General features: G+C 26.3%; 1 protein-coding gene across 2 annotated transcripts in view; it reads left to right on the top strand.

Moving 5' to 3' along the window:
• Window positions 1–24,412, top strand: part of LOC107443107 (guanine nucleotide exchange factor subunit RIC1) — a 63,964-nt gene that overhangs the window by 9,373 nt on the left and 30,179 nt on the right. The window contains exons 4-20 of one of the 2 annotated variants that reach the window (XM_071183461.2): window positions 134–241; window positions 1,035–1,177; window positions 4,364–4,497; window positions 5,510–5,601; window positions 6,765–6,853; window positions 6,953–7,097; window positions 8,510–8,552; window positions 11,650–11,805; window positions 12,713–12,892; window positions 14,347–14,385; window positions 14,564–14,674; window positions 14,775–14,864; window positions 15,439–15,604; window positions 16,617–16,724; window positions 16,882–16,997; window positions 20,206–20,340; window positions 23,524–23,626. In XM_071183461.2, the coding sequence (XP_071039562.2) occupies window positions 134–241; window positions 1,035–1,177; window positions 4,364–4,497; window positions 5,510–5,601; window positions 6,765–6,853; window positions 6,953–7,097; window positions 8,510–8,552; window positions 11,650–11,805; window positions 12,713–12,892; window positions 14,347–14,385; window positions 14,564–14,674; window positions 14,775–14,864; window positions 15,439–15,604; window positions 16,617–16,724; window positions 16,882–16,997; window positions 20,206–20,340; window positions 23,524–23,626 (1,958 nt within the window). The remainder of the gene's footprint in view (window positions 1–133; window positions 242–1,034; window positions 1,178–4,363; window positions 4,498–5,509; window positions 5,602–6,764; window positions 6,854–6,952; window positions 7,098–8,509; window positions 8,553–11,649; window positions 11,806–12,712; window positions 12,893–14,346; window positions 14,386–14,563; window positions 14,675–14,774; window positions 14,865–15,438; window positions 15,605–16,616; window positions 16,725–16,881; window positions 16,998–20,205; window positions 20,341–23,523; window positions 23,627–24,412) is intronic. The other variant, XM_087167853.1, reaches the window with a different exon arrangement.

Here is a 24,412-nt window from a genome sequence, read left to right as displayed (position 1 = left end):
TAAATCCATTTAATTTCATTCTTTATTTATAATGTATTTTTTAAAATAAACTTCAACGTTTTTATTTTGGTAAAAACTGTAGTATTGTTATGTAGTGCATTTAAGTAAACATTTTGCATGTTATTTTTTATAGGGTCTCTGGATTACGTAGAGAAAGCGATGAGCTGTTTTTGAAAGAAAAAGTGCCACCTCTTTCACTAGAACTTGTGAACAATTTATGCCTTGACTCATTAATATGCAGGTTAATATTTTTTGGAAATATCATTTTATGATTTCATGCATTTGTCGACAGTGAAACCTTTTCGAGATAATCCCCATTAGTTACTTAGAATAGTCTCAGTAAGGCATTTTAATTGTACTATTGGCAGAAATTTTCAGTTTCTTCCTACACTTTTTTCTTTTAACACAAAACAAGTAATTTTTTTTGGTCTCCAAGGCCTAATTGAAAGCCTTGCCATTTTGCAATTGAAAGATGATTCTCTATATACTAGTTTAAAAACTAAATAACTTGTATAAGAAAAAATGCTAATTGTTTTTCTAACTGAAAACAGTTTTTTTTTAAAGGAGATAAAACATTATAGCTTTAAAATTCCAGTATGTAGAAATGCTAATTCCAATGTCTAAAATTTAAATACTTCTTTTTTTAATTTCAGAAATGTTCTGTGGCCAAAACACTTGCAGTTCAAGAATTTATTTAAAAATTAAGGATGCAAAAATTCATTTAGACTTAAAGGAATAGAATTATTTTTCTAAAGAGAAAATTGAATTTTTTTTCTTCATTAACCTATAAACTGATACTATAAACCAAATGGTGTTTTACTGTGGCCTTTCTATGAAGGTTGTGCTCCCCTAATCTATATATTTTTTTCACATTATGTAATTTAATTAATGAAAACAAATTTCATGAAATAGCTTTCCAACACAAAAATATTTCATATTGATTGAATTTAAAGTAGAAAAATTATCTAGCTGTATAATTTAAAAAAATTTTTTTTTTTAACCAATTAAAGAAAATTTGTCTTGTATTCTTTTAGTCTTGTGTGTATTCGAGATGAGCTTATGGTTACCACTCTAGATGGTCATTTTTGGCGGGTAAGATGGGATGCCAAATTAGATGAGGATTACACTCTAATTTTATGCAATATCTCATTTCGCTTAGATCAGCTGCAATCTAGAGGTAAGTTTTTCTGTGTAACAAGAATTTAAATTCAAAAGATTCTTTCAATGTGTGAAGCATATCTATTCATTAATTTGTGCTCAATACACACTGAATTTTAGTCCGTTAAATTATATAAGCTAAACGAATAAGTGGTTGTCCAAAGAAAAATTAGAGAAGTAAAGAAACATAAGTGAAGTCCTGTGCTCTTTTAAAGAGTAAAAGGTTGAAAGAAGAACCTTTAGTTGAAATTTATTAAAAGAAAATAATGTACAACCACCCAAAAAGAAGAAAAAAATTTAAAATAGGATCATGAAGATCCTTAAAAAATGATATGAATTTTTAAAATTTGCGTGTTGTAATAATATTGAACTAATAATATTTAAGTTAAAAAAAATTATATGGAAATGGTTAAACAACAATAAAAATCTAAAAAAGGGCACATTCAGAAATCAATGTGGATTTATGACGTAATTGTTATGAACCGAATGATTAAAAGTGATACCGCAAATTCGAAATTCACGTGCCATAATAGTCACGTGTCATTGTATTAAAAACATCAACATTAAAAAAGCTATGTGAAACAATTTAACTGCAGAATATGGTGTGAATGTTTGATAGAGTTGTTGAAAACTGTGCTCGTCAAAAAGGGATAACTCAAATTTGAAATTTGCTTACATTAAAAGTTTTAGAATTTTTTTTTTCAGTCATTACCATGTGTTTCAACAAACACATGGTAATGGCTAAAAAAACATTATATAACCTACTGAAAAAATTATCAACAAACAACTTGGATTTTTATGATGAGTCGTGGTGAATCAAGCATATCAAAAAGAAATAACTCAAATTAAAAAATTTTTATATTGTAGTAACCTCATAAAATTTAAAAAATTATGTTGAAATGGTCGAAAACGATAAATTATTCGTATTTACGATGAAATCATTGTGTACAAAGTGCATTTAAAATGTGTTGAATAAAATTTAGAATCCTTTTTTTAAATAAGATTTCCACATTAGAAATTTAAAAATAAAAAAAATATGAGAAACGACAGGAATTTACTATAGAACTGTCAAGAATCAAGCACGTAAAACATTATTACTCAAATTTGCATATTGTAACATGGTAAACATAATGGAATTCGATAAGAAACTAAGACAGATTTAGGATGAAATTGTCTCTAATGAAGTGCGTCAAAAGCGTTAATTCAAATTCAAAAACTTTTGTGTCATAATAAAGTCATATTAAAAATATTGGAATTTCATGAAAAAAGAAAATATGTGGAAATGGTTGAAAAAACGATCATAAGTGTTGCAAAATCGGAAACGGTGGAATTGTTTAAATCTAAACACTTAAAAAATTACTCCAATTCAAAATTAGTGTGTTTTAGTAATACTGTATTAAAAATATCGAAATCTGAAAAACTATGTAGAAATGCCTAGAAACGAGCGAAAAACCATATGGATTTTGAAAAAATTGGTGGCAATAGACCTTTTTATCGGCCAGGTAATCATAATTGGAGGCATTATTCAAAGTGCTAATAGGCGATGTTTTCTGCAAGAAAGTATTATTTTTCTGTCTGATATGATTTAAATTAGTTTAAATGAAAAAAAGGGTTGATATTTAATTTGAATAAAGCTTAATGTTCTAACATAGGAAGTTCAAAATAACAAACTTTTTATAGAAGCAGAAAGTGATTAATGAACAGATTAATTTGAAAAACAAATAGTGTGGATACTAAGTTAAATGAAACTTAATATTTCTCTTAACCTTTATTAAAAACAATGAAATCATAACAGAGAAACAATAAAAAAGCACTTAATCAAAATTAAAGGCCTTATCCGAAGAGTTAACAGTTGGTATTTTCAACAAAAAACAAGTATTTTAGTGTAAATAAAGAAAAGAGAGCCGTTGTTGCTCCAGGGATAGAACTTCCCAATAATGTGACACAGGTACGAATACCAAGAAAATTGGTACCAAAATTTTATTTATTGTTTTAAAATTTTGTAACTTTTTATTTAAAAAAATAAATGTTTATAATTTTTTTTATTTATTTGATTAGCAAATATTATATAGCATTTGAAAATTTTGGCTTTTCATTCGTGATTTTCATGCTGTGCTGTGCAAACATTGCTTTGATTTGGAACAAAATGTTACTAATCCTTTTTTTTCTGTGATGAATATCATACTTTTTCTTCCACTTTTATCCAACTTCAATTGTCAGTCATTTAAAAAAGTCGTTCAGTCAAGTGGTGCGAAAAAAGGGAATATTTTTACTGTGAGAGGCCACATTTAAATTAGGCATAGGTAAAAGAGGCCGCATAAGTTGATATGCACATATTTTGAAATTAAATGCGACTTTTTTGAAATTATTATAGTTTTTGTTTACTTTATCACTTTATTACTTTACGTAGAAATTATGCAAAAAACATTAAGTCATTTCTTGAAATATAATTTACAGTAAAAAATAATCTTTAAATAAATAGCTACATATGTTTGCATATATTGCTACAAGCATATACAGATAAATACAAACCACCAACTCCACAACATACAGGCTGAGAGTTGCTATTAGTTAGGAAAATAGGTACTGCCTGTCAGTCAGAACAGCCGCCATCACAGTGTTAGTGTATTTTATTAGGGGAGAGCCATGGCCAAAAATAAGAACAAAAGATTTTCTGTTGTTGGATGTTGGCAAATTGGAAAGTATGCCACAATAGCAATAATTTCAGACTGAAAAATTGCTAGAACTACACCACAACTAATTTATGTCATGCTCAACAGATGGTAGCACATTATTTATTTCTATTAATTTTCAAATTGTTATAATCTATATAATTAAATATCAATTAATAAAAGAGTTAGAGGTCACACAAGAAACTCATGGAGGCCTTTGTTTCCCCACCTTTTGTATAATGTATAGCACCTTTAAGTTCCTTACCATTTGACAATGTCATTTTACGAGCTATAACTACTGGCTTACCACAGTTTTAAAATTCATGTATGTGTTTAATTAAAACAATATAAATCATGTTAATGTTTAATTTTTTTGTGTAAACATTGTTCAAATTTTTGCATTGAAAATTGAGATGTTATTGTTTTTTTAATTAGTTACTTATTAAATTCTTTGCATTTTATTAATTTTTCTAATGTTTTGTTATGAATATATACCATAAATCTTACTTTAATTTTTCCATCCTCCATTTAAGGATCCAAATTTCATGATGCACAAATCCATATAAAAAATATGGAATATTCTCCCATCATAGGAGGGTTTTCAGTTGTACTATCAAATGGTCAAGCCTGTTTTATTACTGCTACTACATTGAAGTTTGAGCCTCATGTATGTAATGATTCCTTTTTGTTGTGTAAATTATTAAAAGTTTATGTACACATAAAAATTTATTGTATAAAGTGTTTTGATAGTATTGAGTAAGAAAAAATATTTTCTTCACCTTATATTTAGATGTTAATTTTTAGTATTGAAAGTTCATAGCTCTTTCCTGGAGCAGAATTATATCTAATGTATTACAACAAATCTTTTGACAGTTGCAAATGTTTTGTGAGTATTGTCAAATATAAACGACTCTCATTTGTTATCCATTACCATTCTTTTTAATGACCAATTATTTTTATTCTTGCACACTGAATTCTCAAAAAGAAGCCTTAATTAGTTATATATAAAATTATGTATGCATGCTTACTTAATGAAACTTAAATTGTTAACAAAAAAGAAGAAATGTGCATAAATTGTATACTTAAATTGTAATTTATATTACAATTTATGTGAAGCATAATTTGTGGTGTGACATATATCATAGTTTTGTGAATTTCTGTTTTAGGAGCCTAGAGTAAATAAGCAAAACTTGTAGTTTTATTTAATTTATGTAAAACTTTAATGTAGTTTTTTCTGATGTACATATATTCAAATAACTGATGATAGAAACAATATAGCTCAAAGAGGTTTTATCAAATGAATGCCTTTATTAAACTCGCAACATTTGTGACTTTGGTGGAATATTTTTTTCAGTGGCAGTGAATTAAAACAGAAGTATTTAAAATAGAATATTTATAAAACTTTTGAGAATAAAAAACAAAAGACATGAAATTCGGAAATTCTGAAGTAGTAAAAGAATATGCTTTTATTTATGATATTCATTCAATCACACGTTTTTATAAATTCAAGTAAAATTTTATTGTTTTGCGTATTTAAACTAGTAATCAATATCAAGCTTTTTTTATATAATTTTTTTAAAAATATGATATGGTTTTAAGTAGATTTTTTTCAGTAATTATTATTTATGATAAGAGTCTTAAGTTTTATTTTCTTTGTAACTATTTTGTATTTCTTGCAGCAAGTTTTTGGAATCTTTGCTAATGATGTTCAGAATGCTACTTGTACAGCTGTGAATCATAGGTTTCGACTCATTGCTTATGGGCAAACAAAGTATGCCTCATTTTTTTTTTTAATTATCTACACTATCGATAGTGTTTTGTATTTTAATTGCTAAGTTTATTTATTATTAAGTTCAGAGTTATTAATGATTTTTCTTTTGAAATTTGAAATAACTGTTGTAACTTTTCTCATAATTTTTTTTTGTGAGAATGAAATATGTGAGCCTTTGTATGGCTGTTTCTTTTCATCTTTTGCAAGAGTAAAATTATATTATTGCTAGTTTTTTTTTAATATATCAATTGTTTTTTTAACCTTTGCCTGTATTCTGTCAATTATTGCATGACAAGCAGGACAATATAGTAAAGAAAAATTAAAACAATATCCAAAGGAATTGTCAGTGCTATAAAATAGAAAGTTTTTGAGAATATTAGAGCATATACTGAGGTAGTCTTCAGTCATAGACATGTAGTGGTTGCAAAGAAAGCAGGTTTTTGTATAAACCAGTTCCATTCTATACTGATATGATGGTTTTGCGAGATCTATTATTTATTAAAACATGATGAAAAAGCAAAATATATGCTCTGTTATGACTTAAAATTATTTTATTTGAATAAGAGGAATTACAATCTTATAAAAATCTTACTTGAATATCTTGTTAGAAAATTAGATTAAAGGCTATTTCTAGTTCTAAACAAATAAATAGAAATGATGTTATTATGCAAATCTGTGACAGTTTTTTTCCTTGTACAAATAATTTTTTTTTGTTTTTTGTTTAAAAAGGAATAAATTAATTGACAGAAAAATAAATAAATTTGATCTTTAATGTATGCTTGAATTGTCGTTCCTTTCATTTCCCAGTTCATGGAAAATCTAACTAATCATCACCACTTAATCATCGAACCTTTTATCTCGAATCCCTTTAGTTAATTAAATGTCATTAAACTATTTTTATCTAAAGATTGTAGTTAATTTTTTAAATTTTTTTTTTTTTTTTGTTTTGTTGAATAGTGTTTGTTTTGATCTTTGTTTACCTTAGAAGCGTATTATCCTGAAAATTCTATTTTATGGACTTGTTGATATTTTGAAAATACTCAACTATTATATTACAAATCTTATAGCAATGTGATTATTCATACTTCTTAATTTTTTGTTACTTAAAATTTTTTAAAACTAGGCTTTTCTTAATTATATGCTTTTTTTTAATGCAATTTCAGTGCTCAAGGGATCATTTTCTGCATTGACGATTTAACAGGTGCTCTACAATCTACACATCAATTAGTATTATCCAGTAAAGACTTTCCTGGTAAACTAATCATTCTTATTATCTGTAATTTAAGTTTTTCTCACCTTTATTGGTTCTGTTTGTTTGCTATAATGAAAGGTTTCTAATGTACATAAATAGATGTCGAAACAGCTGCTGGAGCCGTATCAAATTTGAAATGGACTCCTGATGGAGGAGCTCTTGCTATGACATGGGAAAAAGGAGGCTTTGCAATTTGGAGTGTGTTTGGTGCCTTACTGATGTGTAGTCTTGGTTGGGATTATGGGTAATTGATATTTCAAGCATAATAATAAATAATTGCCTAATACTTACTGTAATTTATGGTATTAATTAATGTAATTAAAATTGGAGGTGAAGGAAATTTTAAATTTTACTGTTGGAACAGTAATCTCAGAGTATATATCAGTATTTTAGTGTGTGTAAAATTACCTTATACATTTGTCTCATTTTAATCCTTATAGTTATCTCAAACTAGCCTCAAAGTAGGACTCAAGGTTTTAATTTTTATTAAACTGTATTTTTCTTCTAGGGTTTAAAATGTTTTCTATTCTCTTAAAATTGATTAAAAAATGCTTCTTTTTATTGATGATATAATGTGTAAATAACACATTTTTTATTTTATCATTGGTTCAATAAATAAAAGAAAATAACTTTTTTTTTAATAAATTTTTTTAAAAATAAAGTTTTTTTTTTTTTGTATTTTTTGTATTTTTACTGATTAGCCTGTATAAGTTGCTGTAATAATTTAATGTCTAATTCTGAAAATTGCATTTTCTAAAAAATAGTATAGTAATTTTCTTTCTGTAGAGATGCTGTGACCTATCTATATTTAAAAGTTAAATTATCCCAATGTTTTGCGTGATTGCTGTGCAGTGTATACCGTGATTTTATTTTTTCTATAAGCTTCCCGTGAGAAGATCCACTATTGATTTATTCAAAATTAATATTTCAGAAAATATTAATCAAAAGTATTATTCCAAAATCCCGAATTTATATTAAATATTTTGCTTTGAAATTGGTATTCTCATTTTTAACAATTTTTTTATTTATTTTTTATTAAAATATGGCATGATAAGTTTTTAAATGACAATAAGCTGTCCGGCATCATTATCTGCATATGAGGTAATTAATACTATTTGGTTACTTGAAAATAATTGAATCACTGTAGTATATTTTTCCTCCCTTGCTTTTATCTATATTTTTTTAAAAATATTTTATTTTCAAATTGCCAGAAAATTAGAAAATAACTTCATTTTATTTCGCATTTTGATTCAGTTTCGTTAATCACTTTTTTAAAAATTAATATTTAATTCATTTATCAATTCTGATTACATTATTATTTTTAACTGAAAATAATATCTGAGTTTTGATAAATATTAACAGTCATATAATAATAGAAATCATGAGAGTTTCCCTCTGCCATAATTTGCTAATTGGTGCTTAAAAGTGCTTATTTTTTCATTAACAAAGTGATGTTTTTTTGCTTATACAGTGTTTACTATATATACATAACTATAAATACATTGTAATTTAATGCAAAATCTGTTTTAAAATGGAGCTTTAAACAGAGGATTAAAGGAAGGCATTTAATGTGTTACTCTGTTTTATTAATCAGATTAAAAATTTATATTTGGAATTGTATAAATAACAAATAAAGCATACTTTTTATTTTTATAGGTCTGCTGATGTGATGAAAAATGTTTCCCTTCTAATATCTATGGTAAGTGTACTTTAATAATGTAATTATTTTTTATAAGTTTCTTTTTTTTGTGTTTGATTGTATATTTAGGATTTTATGAAACTATACTTTCAAAATTCCTTTGTAATTTTATTAAGAGGGAAGGCTCTAGAATAGGAAACAAATAATATATTCTTTCTCTTCTAGAAAAACTTTAACTTACCATTTCTAACTTATAAGATGATGTTTTGAAAAATTTTATGCACTATTATTATATTCCGTTTTTTATAGAATATGCAGTATCCATGCAGTTAAAAATAACAATATAAAAATATTTTTAATATTGAAATATCGATCTTTCTTTGAAGTAAACATCCTTTTTTTAAATTGCTAAATCATTGTTATTTTAATTTATGACCAGAAACATCTTTAAATATATGAAACCTTTTGTGCATAAAGAAAAGTACTAGTAAAATTAAACTAGAAAAAATACATTTTAGAAATCTCACATTTATAATATTCCGTATCACATTCATGCATTTTATTACTTTTAGCTTCCCATAATAATATATAATTCTTTACTATCAAAAGGAAAGTTTCCATTAAATTCTCACAACTTAATACGGATTTCAAACTTCTTATAGGTCTTTATTTTTTTTCTATAAGTTGACTTAAGTAATGTTATTTTACATAAAAATAGGCTGATAAGAATATGCTTCCTTCTTTTGAGAGAAAGAATTTGGTAATAATGGATATTTTTATTATTTCCGAAAAAAAGCTAAAAATGAAATTTATTGGTTACCAGTTTTTACTCTTTTCCATCTTCATATATATGGACTTTCAGCCCTGTAGATCTAAGATGTTTTTCAGCTAACAAAGTTTCAACCAATATTTAATAAGAATTTGAATTTAATTAAGCATTATTATGTTTTCAAAATATAATTGAATGTGTTTTTGAAAATAAAGGCTAAAAAATACAAATTTTTTGAATTTTTATTTATCAAAAATTATTTAAATAATTGCCATTAGCACAGGGTGGCCACCTACCTGAAAAACCTTGAATTATCAGGGAATTTTTTTATACTGTAGAAAACCTGGAAATATCAGGGAAATTTGGATAAAAACCTGGAAAAATCAGGGAATTTTAAAGAAAAGCTGGAAATTTTTTCTTTGATAATTTTTTTAATTTAACTTATTTAAATTAGTTACTAATTTTCTTAATTTAAATAATTTTATCCATTATACCCACTTTTTTTTAACGGAAATGTATGGCCAAACAGTTGAAATATCATCAACTTAGGGGCTGTTCAAAAAGTACGTACACAAAAATGGAGAAATTTTAAACCCCTCCCCCCCTTCGTACATTACCGTACATAAGGTCTTACTCCCCCCCCCCTTAGAGTACGCACATTTTATTAGTCTACCCCCCTTTTTCATAAAAATTAAAATAATTATGTTTTAAATAAAATTAAATATTTACTTAAGGAGGGTGTAGGATAAAGTCAAATTTAAATTTCGTGTATGTTTATAAAGTACGTACTTTGTATAATACCTCCCCCCCCTCCCCATCGTACAAAACCGTACATAATAGCAAATTCCCTCCCCCCTTCGGGATGTACGTACTTTTTGAACGGCCCCTTAACAATACTTTGCTTGCATCAAAATTTGCTCCATTACAGCTCTGTTAAACTAGAATGCCACATAAAATTCTCCCATGGTTGCTAAACGAATGCAGAAACCTTTGACCGCTATGGGACTGAGCAATTTAGGAAAGATTTTGGTGGGGGTTGAAAAAGGGATTAGGATATTAGCTTCTGTTTTTAAATTCTGTCCTTGGGCTGAATCCATTTATGGCTCAAGTTTGTTCCGATGCTTTGGTGGTACTTTTTTTTTCTGTTTTGACAAAATGTTTTTGTATTTTTAACTTAGTAAAATTCTCCAAAAATTAGTTGGTTATAATTTAATAATAATAGATTTTATATTGCACTCTTTTTCTGAAAGCTTTTCTACTCCCATTCAAAGAAATCTGTGAATTATTTTTTCTCAGCAAACCAACCAATCACGCATTTTTTAACAATCGCTAACAGCAATATTTGTCGATAAATTGTTACAATTGTTGCATTAATGCTAATTTTTTCTATTTCATTTTAACCTTTTATAACATATTTTAAAAAGATGTTTTTTTTAAGAACCAACTATATATTAATATTTAATTTTACTCTTTTATTGGTCAATATATGCTTTTTAATTCAAAATTTTGTACCAAAACATTTGAAAATGAAATAAAAAATCGTGCCAAATTGTCAAAATAAATTATTTTTTTCAAGATGATATGTTAAAAAAAATAACATTTTGAATAAAATATTATATAATATCGACACTTTTCTTGTACACATCCTACACTTTGTAAGAAAAAAGAAACAGAAACCTGGAAATTTTAAGATTTTTATCTGGAAAACCTGGAAAAATCAGGGAAATTTGAAATCTGATTTGAGTGGCCACCCTGTTAGCAGTATCTGTTACAGAAACCTTTTTTTTTTTATTCTTATTGTAAATAGAATTTAAATCAAACTAATGCTATTTTGCTTTTGTAACTTTATCAGGTTTGTATGAAAACTATCATTGTGAGCATCATGAATTTCGATATATATTTTGTTAAAATGTTAGATATATTGTTTAAAATTTTTTAATGGTAAAAGAAGGATGAAGCATTATAATTTAAAATTTGTGTTATACATTTTTTTTTCTTTTTTTTTTAAAGAAATGTTTGTTACACTTTTTAAAAACAAAATTTTAAATTTTCTTGACATTAATGCTGATTTTTTTCAATAAGTTATTTTAGTATAGTTTTTAAAGGTAATAAAGTAACAAAAAAAAACAATGAGATATTTATTTTACTGGGAAAAAAAATTTCACGTTAGATCTTTATAGAAAATAAGGATTTAGTTGGAAAAAATATATTTTATTGTACTTAAACTAAAAAAAATAATGGTATTTTGTCCTCTTTCCCTGTAATAATATTCATTTGGAAGTTATAAATTTTATAGTTTGTAAATCTTTCAAATTGTTATTTTAAAATTTCAAATAATATTGTAATTTTTTTGAATTTTGCTGATTATTATTATGATTTTTCCTGCAGGAGTGGGGACCTGAAGGTTATCAGTTATGGGCATTAACAAGAAAGCAACCTAATTTAAAAGAAGAAAATCAACCACTTCCTACTGTGAAACACCCTAAAATCGATGTAGTTATTTTTCAGTTTGTAAAAAGTGCCTTAACTGTTAATGCTGGAATGGTTTGTATACTTGATTTTTATAAAATTCTAGTGATAACTTGTGAATTATGTATTTTCTGCAGTATAGCTTTGTTCCATGTATAAATCAAACCCAAATTTTAAATATAAAAGGATGGGTTTTGTATATATCGGATAAATAAGTAAAACGACGCAAAGATTTTTTGTATTAATGCCTTTTTTATAAAATAAATTTATACATAAAAACAATATGAAACTCTATGAACGTAAGTCAATTTTTTCTATTTCACTTTCAATTAATTATGTTCGTTTTTCTGATGAACTCTTGATGTTCTGTTTGTTTAAAGAGTTTAAATTAGACATGACTGTGTAGTAGTTTTGTTACTTTCTTATTATTTATCTTATAGAATAGGTTACACTTTTATTCTGTGCATCACAGATTTTTCAAAATTCTGTATGTGTCTGCTTCCAAAATCACATTGCAAGTTTAGGGTACAAAAAGTTAACTTATGCACCAGAAAATACTGTGTATAAATTATATGAAACTCTGGAAGAAAACTCTTTTTTTTTTTAAATTCTTTTTTCCTTTTTTCTCTCTCTCTCCAATTTGCATTTTTTTCTAAAACTATCCTGTCTCAAGTAATTATTCACGAAGAATTTAGAACTGACAATTAAATCAACATTTTTAGTTTCTATGTTCCTCAAAAAAATTTTTTTTTCATTTTGTTTAGTGAATATTCAAAGTCTTTCTCTTGCTTAAAATTAAAATGAATTAAAACAAAGAATTTAAAAAGAAAATGAATGATGTTTCTTAGACTGATTCTTGCAAATTTCTAAGAAAAATAAAAGTTCTTACTTAGTTAAAAATTTAATGTAAGCTTGAGTTTTTCTAAACCTGCATTTTTATATAAAATATTTGATTTTTCTAAAAGGGAAAATTTTGTTGTAGACTGGTCGTGAACATGTTTTTTTGCAAGCTGAAGACAGATTATATATCAGTGCTGGCGCTGATATTATACATAATAAACCGGTATCACATGATTGCAAGTTAGAACAAGAATCTCCTATATCTGTTGGAATCTCTCGTGAGCAGATGCTGGCTGGTAATAAGCAATGGATAATCATTCCTGTAAGTACATATTTATTGTAATAACAATGCAATGTGCTATGTAATGTGATTTGTCTATTTTTGCCCAGTGGGGGATGCAATATGTTGAATGTAGCTGAAGCTGAATTATTAAACAGCTAAAACTTTTATTGGTTACTTTATTCTTGATTGCCTTTATCCATAAAGTTAAATTCCAAATTATTTTTAGTATATAGAAGAACAATAGTAAATATTGTAGGTTAATTTTCCATTTCATACTATGAAATCCGACTGAAGCTCAAAGTCAGCATGGATATTAAAAACTGGCTAAATAGTGGTGTCTCAAAATTGTCCAACCATTATTTCCTAATTTATAGATATATATATAACTATAATTTATAATTTTGCATTTCTTAAACATTAATTATAATTTCTCAAGAATTTAGTTTTTAATTTGGAATTAGGAAAATCTTAAAAACTACTTGATAGACAACCTACCTTTTTTTAAAAACGCTCATACTTTCTGTTATGCTTGTTCTTATTCTGCAAATATTCCATAATTTTTTATTAAGTGATTGATTTGAAATTCTGAGACAACTCCTTATATTTTTGCAGGTAAATGAGTTTATTTATTCAATAGTTTAAATGTTGTGTATAAAATTTAAGTATTGAATTTTTTTTAATGTAACTAAAGGCGTATCAACAAATTACGACTATGCAATAATAATATGTTTCTTTGTAAATGTGGCTATGTAAAAATATTGCTACAAATTAGCATGCATGATAACAATGATGAGAATTTTTTGAGGTATTTTGCTTGAATAATATTAAGTAGACTGTCTAGTAGCTAGGCAAATTAAAACGAAAACTAAAATAAAGTTGAATTGTCAATATAGTCACTTCTAATATTGGCTTAAAATATTTCTGTAAGATAACAAACTATATTGCTTTTTAAAAAAAAGTTAAATTGCAAGTTTAATAGAAGTCGTGGCTGGGATAGACTAGTTGGAAGGGCGCTGGACACACATTCACGAGAACAGTAGTACGAATCAAGCCTGCCAAAGACTCCTTGTATAGTAAATGATAACTGTTGCAAATCTGTCGAGTCACAAATTCCTCCATGTTCTCATAACAAATTATGCCTCTGGGGAGGGACTGGATTGGAGATTGATCGTTCTCTTGTTCAGGACAAAATTACAATCTGTAGATGAATGAATGGATATATGAACGGGTGTGATGTATGGATGTGGCAGATGTCGAATTCTTGGCTGTAGATGGCGCCACTGGAAAACAAGAACAAATGTACCCCTTGTCTTAATGGCCTGCTACAACAACATCATCATACTTGGAAAGTAAAACAAAAGAGAAATAACATGGACTGGTGTAATTCATGTTAAAGATGTTTGAAATATATGCTTTTATTATTGTTCTGATGTTAATATGTAAAAGATAATACTGCATTTTTTTGAAAATTATATCTCTTTGAATATTTCTAGATACCATATGGCTACCTTTCTAATAACTGGCCTATCAGAGTAAGTAAACTTATTGATTTTATTGACATTGCATTTCATTTTCTTTCCTTTAATCATTAAATAGTAATTCTTTACATCTATGTAAACCTTTTGTATAAATATTTTAATTGTGTTTGCAATTACAAAATTTATTCTCATTTTTGCATTAATGATGTTTTTTTTTTACTTATTATTTTAGTACACAGCTATAGATTCACAAGGTCAGAGTATGGCTGTTGCTGGTAGAAGTGGCTTAGCACATTATTCACTAGTACAAAGAAGGTGGAAATTGTTTGGAAATGAAACACAGGTAATATGGGAGTTTTACATATGATTAACACACATTATTCAAGAAGTACTCTGCTTATAATATGAGTTAATGTTAAAATTTACATTGTTCACTTTTTTAGGAAAGAGATTTTGTCACTATGGGTGGATTACTATGGTGGGAAGATCAAATTATACTTGGCTGCTATAATCTACGTGACTTGAGAGATGAGGTGAATATAGTTTTTTCTTATACCACAGTTTATGTACCTTACTATTTAAATATATAATTGAAAGTTACTGAGAAAAGTTAGATTAGTTTGTGATATTTGTCATGAAATATTCATGCATTGATGATTATTAAAACAATACAAAACAATTACTTATTTATATATATATTTTTTGGAAACACTTATTTAATTTTAAGTAATTCTATAATTTTTTGTAAGATTTAAACCATTAAGGTAGAATAAAATCTTTATGTTAAGATATTATTTTTCTCAAAAAAAAATCTATTATATTCAAGTAAACTATTTTAGTAAAATATAAATATGAAAGAAAGCATTTTAAACTTAAAAACATTTATTGTTTCTGGTAGTTCTAAAAGAGAAAAAATGTCCTTCTTAAGTGGTACTTTTTGAGAAATGTAAAATTAAAAAAGTTTATGATTGTACTGTACTAAATAGTTTTTTGAAGAAATGACACTCAAACATCTCAATTAATATGTGCTTTTGTCAAATTTATTAATGCACTTTATTTGTTTACTTTTTAAAAAATGTGTAAGTGATAAATTTGTACATTTGTTAGATCCGTGTTTATCCTCAAGAAAGTAAACTTGACAATCAATTTTTACGTGTGGTTAAGATGGACTCTCAAGTTCTTCAACTTTCTGCACTTGGTGATCGACTTCTGAGTTTTTGTGCTGATTCTCATTTGACTTTATTTTTGTTGCAAAGGAAAACATCACCAACGAGTAAGATTTAGTTATTTTATTGATTTGTAATATTTTTGTAAACATTGCAATTTGAAATATTTATAAAGTTATAATTTAACTTAAATATAAAATCTTAGCACTCTTAAGTATAAGTATAAACTTGCATTTTATTGCTTTTATTTAAAGGATTTTTTTATTTACTGATTTTATTTACTGACAGTATTTTAATTCATTAACTGATACTACTGATGTTTATTTATTCTTGTTATACCATTTCTGTTATTGAATGATTTTTTTCCCACACAAATTAAGATTGAGGTCCTTGGGGCAAAACATTGATTCATCACATTTTTAAATTTCCCCCCAAAATTTTTTCCCTCAAACTGATTTACTGATAGTCCATTGTGCTTTTATTTAGCCGAAATTCCAATCTCCAGGACTTGTAAAGTACTTATCTAAAAACAATATGAATGGACAGTTTTACGTAATATGTAACCTCTAAGAAAGTATGAGCTATCTCTGAAATTGAACTCTAGCTGTAAATAACTAGTAAAACTTTTAAATGACTTGTGAAACTTTTTGTATTGCGTTTTATAATTATTATTGAATAATCATACTAAATTAATCTTACTGTTCTGGAAAAATGAAAAAAAGAAATACAAAAAGTTTTAAAATCTTCCAATATTGTCATTAAATAAGTTTTAATTTTTCTGTTTTATTTTTTTTAAATTTGTTTTAATCTAAAATAGAAAGCAGGAAAAAATATTTTAGCTCCATTATTTAACCATTTGCTTCATAAAAATATTGTTTCCTTTTACATTTTGTCTTAAAATTTAGAATGAAGGTTTAAAAAGTAATTTCTCAATCACCAAATATAAGGAGTGCAATTGTTCCTAAATCAGAAATGTTTGTTTCTAATTTCTTTACATTTTATGTACTAAATTAATATTTTAATCTTCGTTTATAGGTTTACCTTGTTATGATCACAAAAAAATTATATTTTGAATAAGTAAGATATTTGTTTAAAAAAGTGATTAATGTTTATTTTTAGGTAGTGTACTACAAGTCACTAGGCTCTTAGAACTTGATGTTTCAAATTTAGTGTTCCATCCAGCTTGTGTGATTTCTGCTATTTTAACTTCTTTATGTACAGAAACAGGTATTAATTGCTTTTAAAAAAAAAATCCTTTATATATTGCTTAGAAGTTTGTAGCTGCTAAATTCCAATGAATATGCATTATGTGGCCATTGCATGTAATTGATTCTCAAATTTTAAAGCTTATTTTTAAAAAAATATTTTTTATCTTTATTTTAAGTGAGATGGCCGCGAAAAGGAGATGAAAGTATACTGTTAAACATATGTGGCCGATTGCTTTTACTACAGCAAGATCCTGTTGCTAAGACATCTGATATTACCAACAATAATACTCAGGTATGTTTATAACATTTGCTAACAAGCATTTTTCACAATTATCTATGTGTTGATAAGAGTTTAAAATAATAAAAAAAATGTTAATTTGGTGCATGATTCAAATAACACTCTTTAAATTGTTTTCTATAGTTTTGAATTGTGTCGATACTTTTTGATATATTTATTGTAATGATGTTTCATTGATTTCTAATTGCTTTTTGTACTAGCATTAATAGCATCATGCTATAGACATACTTATTTCATATTTTATAGTCTTTTGCGAACAAAACTATGGTGTTAGCATTAGCTTGTAAGTGGTGTGTTAAGCACGGTTTTAGAGCATTATTGATTTTCTTAATTAAATTCAGGATATCCGCACACCTGGAAAGTCATGAATTTCAGTATTGAACAAAATTTGTCGTGATTTTAACTATTTTTTTAAAAAAAATCATGGAAAGCCATAAATTTAGATTGCTGAAAGATCTAATTTTTTAAGTGGAATCACCCCCCCCCCCTCTATTTTATCTTGTTCCGAATATCTGAATTCATAACGAACTTATAGTCCTATTTTATTAGAATATAAAATATTTTTATCATGTTCTTTAAAAATTATGGTGTTCCTTCAAAAAATGGAAGGAAAATCATCATTTCTGAAGTGAATTATCTTTTAAACTTCTGTGATTTAAGAATCTTTATTATTTATTTTTTTAATATTTTATTAATTTAAAATTCTAGCTGAAGCAAACCAATCATTGATGATTTTTTTAAATTCCGAAATGAAAACAGAAAAATCAGCAGTATTTCTTTCCTTTCCGAAGAACAAGAAAAGTATCGTTAGAATAAAATTCTGCAGGAAAAAAAATTATTTGCTTTTGTATTTTTTTCAGCTATTATATTGTTTCAACTCTTTCTTTACCCTGTTTTTAAAATTTAAAATCTATAAATATGAAGGTACATAGTATATTAGTTTTGGTTATACCTATCATTTCAATTAATGTTATTATAATGCTTTTTTAAACTTATTGTTGTGTTTTTGTCGAGAAAATAGTGACTTGGTTAAGTCATGAAAAATTCTTGGAATTAGTCATGGAAAATCTAAAATGTAGCAGATACCCTGTAAATTGTCAAAGTTAATCAGGGATGAAAATTGTGGATGTTTCGTGGCTGTTTTCAGGAGCAAGAAAAAAAAACTTATTGATATTATTATAATTCTGTGCATGATTCAAATAACATTGTTTTCTATAGTTTTGAATGATGTTGATATTTTTCCATATAGTTATTGTAATGATGATGTTTTATTGATTTCTAATTACTTTTTGTATTATCATTAATAGCACCATGCTGTAGACCTACTTATTTTATTAAATATTTTATAGTCTTTGCGGACAAAACTATGGTGTTAGCATAAGCGTATAAGTGGTGTTATGCACAGTTCTTAGAGTAATATTGATTTTCTTAATTAACTTGTCACATTTATCAGAACATCAAGAATGAAAATTGTAGATGTCTCCTGACTTGTTTTATAGAAGTAAGGAGAAAAAAAAACTTAGCGATAATATCCGAATTTAGTTTAATCTAAAAATGTGTGTATATCTTATTAGTGTCATCAATACTTAAAAATTAGAAATTTTATGTTTTTTTTTTTTTTCTAATTTTCATTTTAATCAATAATTATTACTATTTATTGTGCAAACATTTTGAACTATTAGGATATCACATTTATTTGTTAAACTCTGATTACTTGATTAAAAGTTATTTAGGTGATTTTATTTTGGTTAATTCAGCACCTTCTTTAGCTTATTTTTATCATTTATAAATGTTATCAATTGTGTTGTTTCTTATTTTTTTTATTTTAATCTTTTATGAGATGCATCAAACAATACTATAAATTTATAACTTTAAAGAGAAATAATCTAGCCTGAAACTTTTTATTCCTTTGGTTTACCATTGAAACTTTTCTGTCTGTATAAACTTAAGTGCTGTTGGTACTTATTCATTGCGCCGGTAGAGGCAATAAACCCGTCTTTGCTAAAGACACAAGTATATTTAACTGTTTTTTTTTTCTTTTTAAATTTGTTTGAATTTACGATTTACTCTCTTGGCTCTTTTGAAACAGTTTTATTTCCCAGACAAATAAAACAGCAGAATTTATTTGTGTGTACATAAAGAAAAAGTACCATGCTGCTTACCAATAAATAATTATTTTTTTCTTTTTTTAAAATTTATTAAAAGTTTTATCTTAATTTTTTGACAGTTTTTATTTTCTTTTTGCTTTATTTTCCATTTTAATTATATGTATTGAAAAAAGTTCATTCAAAAATTTTCTTAATATTTTAATAATTTGGAAATTTAGTAATATTTTTTCATTACTGTAAGTAATAGGTAAATGATATTTAAGTATTTAATAAAATCCATTAATCATTTAACGTCCAAGTAAGATGTAATTTTAGAAGCTAGTATATTATAATGCAATGTGATTAAAATATGATATAACTTTAAATAAAATAAAAAATTATTAGGAAATAACATTTTATAATTTTTTATACTCTGAAATATATGTTAGAGTTAAAGATAGAAATCAGTTGAAAACAAAAAAATCTGTGGACCCGTGACTTAAAACTTACAAAATTTTTCTACAACTGAAGCATGTTAAACACAAATATGAAATAAATATATTATTTTAAAATTAAACACTGAAAATGGTCAAATAATACAATCTTTCCACACAAAAAACCTTGAAATCTAATTTAATTAAATTTTTTTAATGAAAATAAAATGTTGAAAACTTGTGTTTTTAATTGCAAAATATTATACAGATATTTTTTTCTCTATTATTTAAGACTAGTTGATAACGTCTTTAAGCACTGAGGAGTAATTCAGTCATTATTTATTGATAAAGCTGAATTCGTTTTTGCTAAAAGTAGGACATCTCTGACTTAATTATTAAAATTATGTAATTAAAATTAAATTACATAATACAAAAAATTACACAATACAGAATTGAAATTACATAAATTTACATGGTTATGTTAACTTATGTAATTATGATTCTGTTCAATTAGTTGTTATTAAATTTTTGTTTTATGTAAGAGAATATGAAAGTTATAAACTATGTAAGTAAATGCATTAAATTTTGAACATATCTAAGGTGTAGGTGCTTACTAAGATTAATTATGCTATTTTAAAATTAAATAGAATAAAATTTAAGTATTGCATTTCACTTTTTCAGAAAGTACCATCATATGGATTACCAACTGTTTTGGCTTCATGTGTTGAAAATGTTTGGGTATGCTCTCACAGCTCAAAAGATACACCTCATCTTACAGAAGCCTTGTGGATCGCTTGCGGTGCACATGGTATGCGTGTAGGTACACCTGATCTCAAATACTTTCTTACAACTTTTGTGGAGAGAGAAAGCAACATGTAGTATTGGATTGTGTGTTTATTAAAGAAAAATTAAAATTTTCAAATATTTAATAAAAATAAAATGTATGTTTTTTTTAAAATTGTGAACCATTGAGACATTTTTGTCTATGAATGAACACTGGTTCTATCACCGTAAATTTGAATAAGTATCTTAGTTGTGTTAAATATTTTATCTTGAATATAAAATCTCATTTAACCCTTCAGCTATTGAATCATAAACTTGGTTACATATTACAATTTGGATGCTTCCCCATAGTGAAAAGGAGAATTGGAATATGTTATTAAATGAAAATGCAATACTTGATAAATTATTATACAAATTTGACCACTCAGTTATTTCTGCAAAATATCATCATATTACAGCCCATCCTTAAATTTTAAAGTATTCAGAAACCTGCCTTCTTAATACAAGCTTTATTAAAAGCAATCAAAGTTATCAGGACCATTTCTAAAATAAAAAATTTTACTCAGTTGTATTATAATGTAGTATCAGTTGTATTCTCAGTTGTATTGTAATTTTGATTAGTTCAAACATTTCCTTTTGTCAGTTATAAACTATATGCAGTGTGCTATGACTCATATTTAGCTTAAATCCATATTCTCCTTTGCAATCCGACAATTGCCTTAGGAGTTCTTACTTTGACCTCCTTTATAATAGGGTCTGTAAATGCTGCATATGTTATGCCCTTTCAATTATAATGGGCTGCCATATGCCTCAAACTGTTGTACCTAAACAATGTAATATTTTGAGTTAATAAAATCTAAATGAATCTTGTTAATTATATATAACATGACCCAGTTGATTCCATTTGTAGTGAATTATATGTTTCTCAGTTATTTCTGTATTTGAGTGCACTAGCATTTAACTTATTTGAAATTTGCACCTTGATTAATATTTACTAAATTCCACTTTTGCTATATTCAGCTGATATTATCACTTTTTTCCCCTTTCGAACAATTATAGTGCTCACTTAATTCCATCTTACTTTTTAATTTCTTAGTCTTGACTTAATTCACAGAAGTAGACTTTGGTGTTCCTCAACCTTGGAGTCAAGTCAAAGTAGCATATATATAATGTATATGGGGTGGGAAAAATAATGGAAACACTACAATGCTAATACATTTTTTTCATATTTCTCGAAAAATTCTACGAGAATCATTTTGTAAATCTACAAGTGTTTAGTATATGTGATTTCTCATACTTATCAATGAAGTGGAAAGCTTTTAGAGGTTTGAGAGATCAATAATGAATTACAAATGGAAAATTGTGTTTTTGTGTACTGTAACTTGTAATATTCCAAAAAATGTAGTAAGAAATTTGTTACTTGCAACAATTACTTTGGTTATTATGTGCTGTAATTGCACAAAGTTTCGTAAGCCTAGTTTACATATTTATGAAATTTTTTATAAAAACTGGCCATTAATCTCTGACCCATTAGGTTCTGTTACCTTTTCTAAAATTTCACCCTGTTTTTATTAATATTTCTAATGTAGGAGATGTATTATATTTCTAATGTTAATATTTCTAATGTTCATGAGAATTTTTAGTAAATATTTGAAAGCTAAAGTTAGGGGGTTGGCTTGTAATTGTTTCCCTGACTTTGAAAAGTTTCAGGAGGACATGGCTGAAAGAAATGCTTCTCCTTTTGTCAAGCATCACCAATAATCAGTAAATATCTCAAAAGGTACAAACAAAACATAAAAATACATTATATAATAGTTGAAAACAGAATACCTAATCATAAAAAATTAAAAAGAAAAGCATGAAAAGGACATTTAGATAGGAATACTATAATTTTCTAATTATTAATTCTGGAGGTCCACCACACACAATCTGCTTTTAACATCTGTGCAACCATTACTAGATCTACCATTACTACAAGAGAGGAGTAAATTTTTATTTTCAAGTGTAGCATGCCTTATTTTTTTACGTTAGCTTACATTCGAGTTTTAAATTTTGGGAGGATCTTCAAATAAAGAGCAGACTCTTCAGCTTATACATGGATGGGCTTGTATTCAGAAATATACTGTAATGTTTGTTTGTTTTCTAAACAGTTTCAGGCAGTTGCTTCCCAAAGTATTAATTTCTTTCTTTTATTTATTAATAGGGTTGCTGGATCAAAAGGGTTGAATAACTATGATTTACTTATACAGTAAAACCATTTTCCATGAGGCCATTTATTGTGAATGATAAATACAGGAAAATGATTAATGTGGGTCAACATAAAGTATCAAATAATGACTTTAAAATTTATGAAAAGTAATAAAAGAAGTAATAGACTTCATAATTGAAAAAATTATGTTAATTTTCTGTTAGTTTGAGTGAATACAGAAAGTTCCCTATTGTTTCAAAGGTATTAAGACTTTTCACAAATGTTGGTGTGGTTCTGTTTTATCATCTTCCATCTTCTTCCACGTCACATACTTTGTTCAACTTCTGCAACCATTTTTTAAATAGACAACACCAGAAGTTTCAACATTTTCTTCTACTGATGCATAATAGTTTTTGAGGCATTTCACCCAAATTGTAACAAATCATTATCATCATGAGATAGTTTTTTTTTCTAAAAAAATAAATAAATAACTTCAACATTTTTATTAAATGATGGTAGAATGTCTGAATGAAGATGCAGGAATATAGTAGTTTAAAAAACTATTTAAACGGGTATTATTAACAGGACATAACATGATATTAAATGCAAAATTAGAATGCCAAAATTTGGTTTCATAATTACTTAAGGATTTATTATTTGCCATTGTAGAATTTATTATTATTATTATTTTTTTATATTACTAATATTTTAAGAAATGTACTTTGATATTTATATAGCAATGATTGACATTAAATTTACTAAGATTTACATACTGAAACATAAATATGTTTTGAATTTAATTCTTTTTGTCATAGATGGTTTTTTAAGTTGTGTGCGCTAAATAAGTTTTACGGTGTGTTAAACATTTGTTTTACACATTTAATATTTTAAGAGAGTGCATTAAAGGACTGTAATATAAATTCATAAAATATGAATTTTTTATTGATCAAATATTGTTTTGAGCTTATCTTTTCATTCGTACAGCATTAAAACTTCCTTAATTTTTATATCTTTCTATTTTTTTAAAGGTTTGGTTGCCACTATTTCCAAGAGATGGAGAAAAGCAACGATCTCACAACTTTATGTCTAAGAGAATAATGCTTCCAGTTCCTGTTTATATTTATCCTTTAGGTACATATTGAGTAAAATGTAATGTATGAGACTAAAATTACTGTAGAAAATATTGGGATTGCTTATGTTCATATAAAATATCTAAATATTTAATTACTTAGAAAATGAAATTAAACTTTTGGCATTAATGCATGTAAAATTTTAAAGTTAAGTTTACCTAAGCATATAGCGAGCCTATGATTAAAATTATAGTTTTAGTCTTGGTCAGTTTTTTTTTTCCTTTTTTTTCTTAAATCATCTTCTTAGTTCATTTAAAGTTACAAAGCAATGATCAGCAAAGCACCATTTATTTATCTGTCAGGGGACTGAAGTAAATTGATGTATAAATGAAAAGGTGTATAACTTAAAATTAAAAAAAAAAGTAGTTGTTGGTAATTAAAATTGAAAACAAAACAACTAATCTGTTCTTTTGCTAACTCCACTTTAGATAGTCCCAAACGTTTATCAAACTCTTTCTGAATGTCAGTTTTTTTTAAAGTAAATGTGTAACTCTTTCAACCTTTTTGAAGGAAATGTTACAAAATAAGTAATAAATTTTAAAAATGGCAGGCAATATGCAAGTTGCATACTAAGGAAGTGAACAAGAGGAATGTGGGTGGCATAAAAAATTTGATTGCTATAGGTCTGCATTTATATACTGCTTATTAACTCACTCCCTCGATGCGCACATGTTTATGGAAATGTATGGCAATCAAATTTTTTGTGCCAACTGCATTTCTCTCACATTCTCAATGTGCCACTAATCGTAGATGCTTTACCATATGTAATGTTCTTCCTTTCTAATAT

Source organism: Parasteatoda tepidariorum, chromosome 7 (assembly GCF_982258835.1).
Source record: "Parasteatoda tepidariorum strain Cologne lab strain chromosome 7, Ptep-v5.0, whole genome shotgun sequence".
NCBI classification, from domain to species: Eukaryota; Metazoa; Arthropoda; class Arachnida; order Araneae; family Theridiidae; genus Parasteatoda; species Parasteatoda tepidariorum.
The sequence above is the reverse complement of the archived record's forward strand: the minus strand, read 5'-3'. Positions and strand labels throughout refer to the sequence as shown.